The sequence below is a fragment of the Pomacea canaliculata genome, linkage group LG3 (assembly GCF_003073045.1).
Source record: "Pomacea canaliculata isolate SZHN2017 linkage group LG3, ASM307304v1, whole genome shotgun sequence".
NCBI lineage: Eukaryota > Metazoa > Mollusca > Gastropoda > Architaenioglossa > Ampullariidae > Pomacea > Pomacea canaliculata.
This window is the reverse complement of record NC_037592.1, coordinates 7920630-7931721: the sequence shown is the minus strand read 5'-3', so window position 1 is coordinate 7931721 and position 11092 is coordinate 7920630. Positions and strand designations below refer to the sequence as shown.

Sequence of the window (11092 nt, the reverse complement as noted above, 5' to 3'; positions counted from 1 at the left end):
CGTGTATGTCTTTTAGATATATATATGTTCGTGTGTGGATGTGCGTGTGTGTGTGTGAGAGAGAGAGAGTTTAATTCAAGCTCGAACATTTTAGTAACTTAAAAATTGTAAAAAAATTGAAATGGTTATCTGACTATCTTCTTGCACTCATGCACGCACGCACACACATTTGAACAACATTCATTGCATATGACTATCAAATCGCAGTGATGCGAAACGGTCGTTGACACTGCTTCTTAATTCCTGAATACAGACTACAGAAGCGAGAAAAATCTTCAAACATGTGTTTATTATATTCCTCTGCAACAGTTGGTATTGACACAGCTGGGCTAGCTTTACACTACCATGAAATAGCAGAGAATTTCAAGCAGTGGTGGATAATAAATATTCAAAGTTAAGCAGACTTAGCACAATAACTAATAAAAACATCATAAGTAACAGTAGGAAGACAGAAAAACTATGGAAAGGTACGATGATGCCGTGGAAAAATGTAATATTACTTAATTTTTAAAACCTTTGTTTTCTTTTAATTTCAAATCAAATAGTTCAGTTTTTTTTTTCAAAAGATATTAGGTGTTTGATTGATAAACTTGTTAACGGTTGGGCCATCTTACTAAATAACTGTCATTGGCTGATGTTTGTTTTTAAATGTGTTTTTATCGGTATTTAGAAAATATATTTTGTTCATTTTGGAGTTTTCTTTCATATTCTTCATTTTGTTCCAAATCGCCCCCAGTGGAGCATATAGGGCCGCAAATACACCCCACCATCGGATCCGGTTCTGGGTGTCCCTTCCCAGTTGGGACCATGTCCTGCCAGCTGCCTCCACCTCTCTGTGGACCGGTCTCCTCCATGTCTTTCTTTTTCTCTCTTTTTGCAGACCCCTTGCCCAACCCTACCAAACCTTAAAGCTTTGTATCGATATTAGTAGTTCCGGAACACTCATTTTCACCTTTGGTCTTGGTCTCCTCACTGATGGATGTCGAGCGTTTCGCGGGTGTTGCCATCGCCTTTGCTTTCGCGGTGCTGTTCTCGCGGCAGCAAAGCAGCACCACAAACTCGTTCCGGAACTTAGAGCCGCTGAGACAGTAGAAGAGGAAGTTGAGGGCGCTGTTGCTGTACCACAGGAGGTCGGTGATGGTCCAGGCCAGATACGTCTTCGCCTCCATTGATGTCGGTATCGGCGAAACCGCCCTACGGCGTAGCTCTCCTTCCCACAGCTGCTCCACGTTGATGGGAAGAGTCAGCAGCAGGAAAGCCGTGGTCAGGATGACCAAAGTCATGGTCGTGGAGGAGGTGGCTCGCCGGCGGGAGGAGAGCGAACTGCAGGTCAGTCTGCGAGCTTCATTCAAAGAGACGTACAGACGTGATATGAGGATAAAGTTGCAGATGAGGAGGATTGTTGCCGGAACGAGAGAGGATACAATCATGTCCACCACTGGCCAGACTTTAAACCTGAAGTACTCGAGGTCATCATAGTTGGTGCACGTGCTATTGCCATTCACGTAGTGGGCGAAAGCGAGGCAAGAATGCAGGACCCAGGGCAAGGTGACGATCAACAGCACCAAGACGATAGACTTCCGGGTCGAGCACAGCGAGGTCATGGCGTGAGGCCACACCACGCACATGACCCTCTGCAAAGTCACAGCCACCAGCAGCCAGGCGGAGACAGTCCCGGAGGAGTAGACGATCCAGATGACGACGATGCACAAGGCGGTGTTGGTGGACTTCATGTTGCGGTTCAGCAGCAAGCTCACCGCGTTCTCCAGCAAACCGAAGTACAGGAGGTTCAGGTCCACAAAGGCTAAAGCGCTGAGGTACATCGGCAGCGTGGAAGACCGCCATTTGTATCGACGAAAGACGAGAATGGAGGAGACGTTCCCGAACGTTCCGATGATCAAGATTATCGGCATGCAATAGGTCCACAGACCTGTCGCTATCTTGTTTTCCACAAAATTCGTGATGTCCCCATCTTTCTCCATTGTCTGAGGTGTACTAACGTCAGCGAAAGCTGTGTAATCCTCTGTTGTCCTCATAATTCTTTGCAGGTATTCAACAAATTCAAAGCGGATTTCAACAGCCGGGTCAGATGTCTCTTAACGATCAAGGACATAAAAAAGTGCAATCAGCAGTTTGTCAGGTGCTTGAGATCCGTCTGCTTTCATCTTACAACACGATTGGACATCCAGTGTGATTGGCAGAAAGTCGTATGACCAATGAGGTCCCAGAGCAGGAGAAATACTTGAGAAGGGGGTGGTGGAAACAGATAATTAGAAATGGAAGCAGGGTAGGAAGCAGGGTAAATAATGTGTGATTATTTTTCTTTGCTTTTTTTAAAAAATTTTTTGTTTTTTTTTTTTTTGTGTGGTGAATAACTCTTGCCCGCTATTAGTACACATGTCTGTTTTTAAAAGAAACGCCGGACAGTATGTTAGTAGCTGTCCTATTCTGACATATTTAAAGCGTCCAAAATAAAATAAAATATTATTGCAGACGGAATATATTTGTCTCTCTAACTCTCTTTCTCTCTCTTTCGCACACACACATAAAGCAGGCAAAGCAATTGATCACGTGGCAACGACTTCATCTTTTAAAATAGCATTGTTTTACAATATTATAGTGTTTTAGCATTTTCAAATCTGTTTACATTGATAATACATTATGTGTTTATTTCTAGAATACTGGTTGAAATCCATAATCTCATGTGAGGTATTTTTAGTTTTTTATTTTCAAAAGCATTTTTGGTTTGATAATATAAATATGTTACTCAATGGGTCAGTTGTGGGAAGGTGCGAAAGTCAGTGTCGGCGACTTTACCACTCCAGAATCACAAAGGTTAGGATGGGGTGAGGTTGCGAACATCGAGGCCAGTATTTCGGTTTGTTCAGGAGTCCCAAGTAGACCATCTGTGGAGCGATTCCACAATGTTTGTGACGAGGGCGTACACAATTGTGTTCTCCCTCCGACGCTGAAACTTGCCAGATCAACAGTCCTTCAGAAATTAATGCAAGTCTGTGGCTCCATCGTGCCATTGGTTTTCCCAAGAGGCCACCAAGCTGATGGCATGAGGAGGGGTCGGTTACAGATGCGTTGGTGGACGATGATGCGTGGCTTCGCTAACTGATGTATCGCCTCTTAATAACTGCCAACATTACCCCTTCCTGCTTGATGGTCGACGACCAATGACCGCTCTACTGCTTCCACACGCCTCACGGGCCTTCTGAGACCTTTTACACCCAACTTTCATCATCAGTTGAGTGAAATCGAGGCTGTCAAGGGAGAAGAACAATCCAAGGGACAATAAATGTTTCATATCGCCTGGATAAACTGCAGCACTTTACACGAATGTTGTCGTGCTGGAAGCAGGATATAAAAATGAAGAAAATGAAAAGGTCTTGTGGAAAGTGTGTGTGGTGGTGTGGTGGGGAGGAGAAAACAAAGATGACAACGACGACGAAAAATATGTTTACGATAAAGAGGATGATGAAGATGAGATTAATGAAGATAATAATCAAGATGGTCTTGAGAAAATGATGATGCGGCGGTGGAGGAGGAGGAGGAGGATGATAATGAAGACGATGATAACGAAAGTAACGAAAAAAATGTTGATAATGATGAAAAAGAAGAAATACCTTACGACATGAGCTTGTCCACACTAATCCTGAATACAACTACCCCTTTAATGAAACCGTTCTGTGACGTGCTAATCCAATTTAATCATAATTCACGTCTTGTTTGATGTTTGTGTCACGTGGTACTACTTATTAAACAAACCTACCCTGTTCAAAGAAAATGAATTATTACGGGAATGATGACTTCTAGCAGAGTGATGTTTTATCTCTCTCTCACACACACACATACAAGACAGGAGAAACAATATTTCTAACATTAAGAGGAGTCTGTCCGTATATAATTTTAAAGCATAAAATATGCTGTGCAAACACGAAGGAATATGAGCTAATTAATGCTGTTTTTGTTGTTAAATATCCCTTATATTTCAAGTTAGGCTTATGGCTGTGCTGATAAATAATGTTCTGCTCATGCTGTCGACCTTTGGCTCAAATGGTTTTAATTATTCTCTCCAATCACTCTACCCCTACCCCTTCAATTCCCCTCACTTGGGAAAAATGGTGTTGGTGATAGTAATAGCCAAAAAATGTTATCTTCGCCAGAGCACAGTCAGTGGTAGAAGCATAGATCATAGAAGGATGAGGGTAGAAGGGCCAGAGCGGGTAGACCATTCTGTACTCTTCACACATTAAGCAAGCTTAGTACCACAGCGAAAGAATGCCAAGCTACCCACATACACTCGACCAGAAAACTGCTAAATGTCGAATGAATGTTGCCACAGTACGCCGATCTATCAGCAAAAGACCTTCATCAGCAACCGACTATATCTGTTTGCCCCACCCCCATAGTGCGAAATCGCCGTTAGGTGGAAGCACGTTTCCCTTCCAAACAGTAAACCAACTGCACCACCACGTGAATGGCGAGAACAAAGTCATATCCCTTTCATGGAGTTGTAGCCATATATATATCATGTTAGCAAAGATGGGCTTAATACATGTACAAACTGTACACATACAAAGGTGATAGTTTGTGTGCAAACACATTGTGCTGTTATGCACTTATAGTTAACCCCCAACATGTCGAAGAGTAACCATGCAAGCAGTTTAGAGACTGCAATCTTTCAATTTCTTCAAATCTGAGCATCCTGAAATGCCAGCATCAGCAGAGCGTTTGCTGCTGACCAGTGGCTGAGCTTGCAGTCACTTTGAAAATTCTGTGCAAAGAACTACAGTATCAACCGTTCTAGGCAAGGAATAAAACTACCTTTAGTTACCTTGAGATCCATTTCTGATTTAAGATTTGATCAGTGTTTTTATCTGAATTACTATGCTGTGTTTACACATATCTGTGAATAACTCTATTTTCCCTCTTCCCAGTGCATGCAACACCCTTTTTCAGGCCGGGCTGCCTTGGATACTGGCTTCCTATTAAACATCAACTCTCCCCCCAACCCCAAAGAAAACTACAAATGTCTGAGCCCACTCCATCAAACACACTCTTTCACTCCCTCTTGCATACAAGAAACACTGCCAGCAAAGCCAAACACTTTTATTTTCGCTTTCTTTTATTGATGATTCTGTATGGATTACCATTAAGACCAGAAAAAGAAGACTGCTTTCTTGGCAACAAATCAAATTATCACAGGACTTTTTCAAATCTAGGCATTCAAATAAATGTTTCACTACAATGATAACACCAAACTTAAGTGTGGTAGTAAATGACTTTTCTCCAGACAGTCTTGTCTTTCCACCAAAATTCTTCTCCAGTTTTTGCATAAGCAGTGTTTCACCATGTGAAATTTTGCTTGTTGAAGGCAAACACACAGGCATGATCCAAAACCTAAAATCTTGTTTCAAGTAAGTCAAAAGGTCTTTAGGCTACAGCATAGCTACATGGAGGCGCTTTGTTCACAACTGCTCACTTCCCAACACTTTTCCACCTCTTGGACAATGAATTTGCACATAAAAATACACTTTCATGCCAGTATGAACAAGTAAAAACAAAATGATGAAAGCATAATTACAACAGGCACAGAATTTTTTAAGAGAAGATGTGTTCTATTATTTATTACCATTAGTGTTATTTCTTTCAAATAAAAGATTGTTAAAAGAACAATGCCTGACTGTTGTTATTGTAACTATGACTCACTGCATATCAAAAGCAACACTGCTGAGTGACATTCTTGGTGTAGCAGAAGGATGGAAAGCCAGAGTCTGACCTAGTGAATACTACTCACTACTGCATGAAGTCATGCAATGTGGAACTGAAGTTACCTTCTTCCCATCTTACAACTCCCCTGCCCCTCCCGCCTAAAAAAACAAAAAAACCCTTTTCCCAAAGAATTGACAGAAAGCGCTGTGACATTGTAATAGACAGTGCTTACAATGAGTTCCATTCACAACAATTAAATGAAGCCTGATGAGAACACTTTATGAAAAAAAAATATATAATCCTTTTTTTTAAACATTAAGCATGAAATTTTCAGCAGATGTATTACTATTTATTTCTATGTGATAACCGTTGTTAACAGCAATAAAGTTGCTGTAGCACAGTTTTGGACATATTTAACCTGAACCTTTCCATTATGCCCTAAATATTCTCAGTGATCTGAATATAAAAAGGGAGAGAAGGCAGGATTTACATATGATATGCAGTGCGGCTGCTGGGGTGGTGGTTGTGGTAGTGGAAATGTCTTTGTATTCTATATAAACACACAAACTTTAGTTTGGTCAATGACTATATATATTGAACCTATTTCCAAAACTATGTACATAAGAAAACTGTAAATAGAACAATGAAGAATGATGTAGACTAAAAAAAAAATAGTGTATAAAGTCACTCCCTGGGTTTTGTTTCTCAGTTTCCCCTGCTACCTCAAAAAAAAAAATCTCCCCCCCCTTTCCAAAAAAAAAAACAAAACAAAAAACAAAACAAAACCCAAAACAAAATTCGCTAAAACTTGGGGTCCAGCTATTAGCAGGCCCTCATGTTAGAAGACTGATAAAAACATGTTACAAACAACAAAAAAACTGTAAATAAGTGTGGGTGAATTTGCATGTCAAAAAGGTCAATTACAGTGAAAAGAAAGAAAGAACTCGCGCCACAAGATGCTGAATCAAGACAGCAAACCTGTTTTGTGCTGTATTTTCACAATGTAGGTAGGGATGAGAGGGGACAGTCACTCGGGACAGTGAATGACACATTCATGCTAATGATATGATTCCAGCGTAAAGCCACAAATGCTATGATATGCCTGATCAGAACAAAGGCAACTTGCAGAAGGCAGGATAAGATCACACTATTTCCGAGAAAAGGTCATTTGGATGGATGCGAGGCAAAGCTCTGACAAAACTAAGACAACAGTCTGCATGAACATTTTCCTTGATAAGAGAAGGTAGCTCCTCCTCAACTGACAAAAATGTATCATGATTTGAAGGTACTGTTGCTGTATTCACAAGTTATAAGGATTTTTCTTTCTCAAGGACTGATGTTCATTTACAAATGAACGTCTCATGCAATGTGTATCACCCAAGACTGTGACATGGTCACAATGCTAAGTCCAGGCATCAAAACATGTCTTACTTTGTCACAAGCATAGCATTTACAAAAAACAAGAAATTAACATAAACCTAATTACAAATTAAAAGCCTAATTTTAGCTTATTTATGAACCCTTTCGCTGCCAGTGCTATAGAACTAAGAGTATTCTGGGAATCTATGACACTTTTCATTTAGGAGTGAAACAAATGGTGCAATGTACCTACATTAGCCACAGGTGACTGGGGCACCATCTATCCTTGCATCATATCTCAGATTCGACCCTGACCAGTAAATGCGCATGACACCACTTCAGTGGAGCATCATAAAATACATGTAAACTTATATACAGAAAATGTGGCTGATACCGTGGAATGTTTACACAAGCAGGATGATGGTGGTGTTGGCGGACAACATACAAGTTTTGTGGTTAACCCTCTGACTGCTGTATGGACATTTATTCTTCTCATAGAATGTTCTGTACTTCATTCAAAACTGGCTACTTAACAAAGCAATTAAATACAATAGAACTGTCCTAAAATGTTTTCATAAAGGGCAGTAGTGAGTATGCCAAAATTTACTCTGAATTTTTCAATTTCTTTTGTCATAAATCATATTACTTAATCAGGTTTCCGTGCAGTTAGATGACCAAAAATCCTGGATTTTAAGAATACCTCAAAGAACACAAGACTCAATTGTTCCTATGATAGAAAATTAACACATAGTAGGCACACTATCTGCCTCTTTTCTTATTACATAAAAAAAAAGTTTTATTAAAGCACTGAGCATACTTCTTTTTAAAAAAATAAACAAAGCGGAGGTGCTGTGCAGTCAAAGGGCTACTCTGAGTTTGTCAACAACCATGTTTAGAAAGCACAGATGGTAAATATATTTTCCACTCATTCGTCACTTACATCCTCCATTATTATTTGAAGACAAATACTCCACATCTACACCAATTCTCATATTGAAGAAATTTTACCAAGGGAGCAAACTAACAAAATGTAACCACTAAATCTTCAAAACGCAAATAACACAAAGGAATAAATGCTGCTGATATTTACAAAAAACCCAAACGAACAAAAACAAAATAAAACTGATGTTCATATCCAATGTTTCTTTCCTTCCATGCACGATTGGGCAGGCAAGAATTAACAAAAATTTTACACAGAAGCAAAGATGCATAAACATTTTTTACACTTAACTGAAACAACAAAAAAGTGATGTGCTATTTTTAAGACATAATTCTTAACTGTTTGAGTAGCAGCTGTGTAAAAAGACCAATACATTCCATATTAACCAACACAATTCACTCTAACACCACAAGCGGACTGACACAATCAAAAGTACCTACACTTACCCACACAAGAAATATAATGAAATGTAAATTACCTTCTAGTACATTATTTACACACAAAGGAAAGACTAATCAGAGCCAGAAAAATTCAAAACCCTTTCAACATTTTTTGCAGCCTTTCTACAATGCATTTAAAAAAAAGTTTATGAAAATAGGTATTGTTCAGTGTCCTCCAGTCAACTTACTGCTCAAGTATGGTCTGAATGCAAGTAAACAGAACAGGTTTTCAAGAGAGGAAACGGCAGAAAGTAGTATATTAAAGTAAAACAGAAATAATGCAAGGTGGCCTTGCCAGTGGATGTTGTACATTGGCAAATTTTGACTGCTGAGGACATTTTTAAAACAAAAATGTGCAGACTTACAAGAACCAGTCAATAGTGAAAATAGTTTTCTTCAAAATAGTTTGTTGGTAACATAATAACATCATAAACATAGCTTTCCTTTGATGAAAATCACAGTGTGTGTTTTCAAATTAACATACGTTGAAATATAAGGGTGGTAACTACCATATCCATATCTACTTTCCATCCATAGACTCAATACCCTTTGTTTTCCAATTCACAAAAAAAAAAAAAAAAAGCCCACGTTTTCCAGAATTGTGAGATGCATAGTTTGAAGAAAAGGCAATGATGATAGCAACTTCAAAACCAATAGTGCTATACTTTGACTACAAAAAAAAAAGCAAAAAAAAAAAAAAACCACCTTTTTTAGAAACAACCATGGTAGAAGGTTATCATGGACTTGGACACAGTACATATGCTTTCTACATGGTGGTATCTCAAATGCATACATTTATTTAAAGAAATTTTTCTAGACTGATTTCAATTATAAATCAAATCACAAAACAAGAAAATAAAAATTACTTCAGACACAGGAGGAAAAATTTAAAACTCTTGGAAAGCAATATATTTTAATATTCAGCTTCATATTTCCTGATGGCAAACTGGGTTAAGGAAAGATACTGGAATTCTCCTGATTTTCGACTTTCAACAATGAATAAATTTCTTTTCATTAAAAGAACACTAAAATTTATTGATTCATTTGTTCCCTAGCATCATTCTGTCACATACTAATACCACTACCTTCTAATATTAATAAAATATTTGCTTTATTTTTAATATGTAAAGAAACCAAAAAGTTTTCTTTTTAGCTAAAATATAATACATGAATTGGTTCTGTTGATAACAGCTGTTTGTGTTTTTCTCTGTGCCAACATCGAAGGCAGTATCATGGCAGTTCTTTCATCAAGATGACCAAAAACAAGAACACTTCAATTAAAGTGTGCCTCATCACTTAGTTCTCACATATTAAGCTCTTATACACAATATACCTTCATTTGTGTTTCTTCCTTGCAAGGAACGAAAAAACAACCCAATAAAAATGAAGAAAACGCAACTCCCAAGGCGAAAATATAAGTGGATTGGGAGTTGTTCCAACAGCAAGAGGATTGTCTCCTCTTTCCTCCACTAAAGATTCTTTCATGAACATGGCCACAAATTTTTTCGACTAATCAAACTGTTAATCGCTTCGGTGCTCTTTCAGGGGAATGCCTTAAATATGAGAGCAAGAGAGAAAGAGGGAAAGATGCCTTCCTAAAGTAGGAACTGTGTTGTAGGTTTTCCTTTCTGTTCAATAACATCCATGACTCTCCATTACTCAAGGTTTATCAAAGTCTTTTATCGTAAGTGACTGAAGCAGACATTTAAAATCTTCTACAAAACTAACTTCCATTTATTAAGAACATCAACCAGGAATGGTAATAGTCATAAGTGACCACCTGAAAGAAGGCTGTCAAAACTTCTGAAAGCATAACAGCCTATTAATTTTGAGACAGAATACATATTAATAAACAATAGCATTAGCCCTAAAAAGCCCTAAAAACAAACAAACAAAAAAAATAACAAATGTTTAGCTACAATTTTTTCTTAAAAACAGCAGAAAACCTTAGAAACACTGTATCATTTAGTGATGACCAAGCCCTTTAATACCCCTACAAAATGACAAATTAAGTGTCAGAGGGGAAAAAAATGATCATGAATAGAAGTCTATGGCTACAGTCTGCAACTCAACTACAGCAGAAAGTGAACAAAACTCTTATCTGACACAAAAGATAAATGGAAGGACGGCCAAAAAAAGAGAACACATGGCTTGAAAGCTTGCTGCTCCAAAGTGATCACGGGACTCAAGAAAAATGAAGCATTCTAGTGCCTTCATCTTTTGGACAAGGGTAGTCGTGGGCCGCGCTGTGTCAATCCCTCAAATCGTTTGTAGGTGTAGTTGATGAACACCCAGTCTTTGTACTTAGCGTCCTTCTGTTCTTCCTTGGGAGGTGCTGCTGCAAAACAAGCATATACTGATGATATAAATGATGATTAGCAATACAAGATTCATGCCTCTCACAATGACAGATCTAACAGCAAATGTATGAAGACATAAAATAAAAACAAGGCACTAAAATAAATGAATAAAAACCCAAAACAGCACATCAATATAAAGCAAATGAACGAAACAGCATGTGTGTGTGTGAGTGAGACAGTCTGTGAGAAAGAGAGAGAGGAGACTGAACAGACAGAGAAACAGTATGTCTTTAGGTAAAAAATTCACAAAGGAATGCTATTTCTAGACCTAA

At 38.5% G+C, this 11092-nt stretch overlaps 2 protein-coding genes across 3 annotated transcripts in view; both read right to left on the bottom strand.

Annotated features, from left to right (window-relative positions):
- Positions 1-291: 291 nt before the first annotated feature.
- On the bottom strand, positions 292-2094 carry LOC112560019 (bombesin receptor subtype-3-like). The gene has a single exon (XM_025231567.1). It carries the CDS (start codon positions 2034-2036, stop codon positions 906-908), a length of 1131 nt encoding a protein of 376 aa, XP_025087352.1. The 5' UTR covers positions 2037-2094; the 3' UTR covers positions 292-905.
- Positions 2095-5116: 3022 nt separating this feature from the next.
- Positions 5117-11092, bottom strand: part of LOC112559390 (serine/threonine-protein kinase 38-like) — a 53426-nt gene continuing 47450 nt past the window's right edge. Inside the window, exon 14 of one of the 2 annotated variants that reach the window (XM_025230606.1) lies at positions 5117-10798. In XM_025230606.1, coding sequence (XP_025086391.1) covers positions 10674-10798 — 125 coding nt within the window. In that variant the 3' untranslated portion in view covers positions 5117-10673. The remainder of the gene's footprint in view (positions 10799-11092) is intronic. The other variant, XM_025230607.1, reaches the window with a different exon arrangement.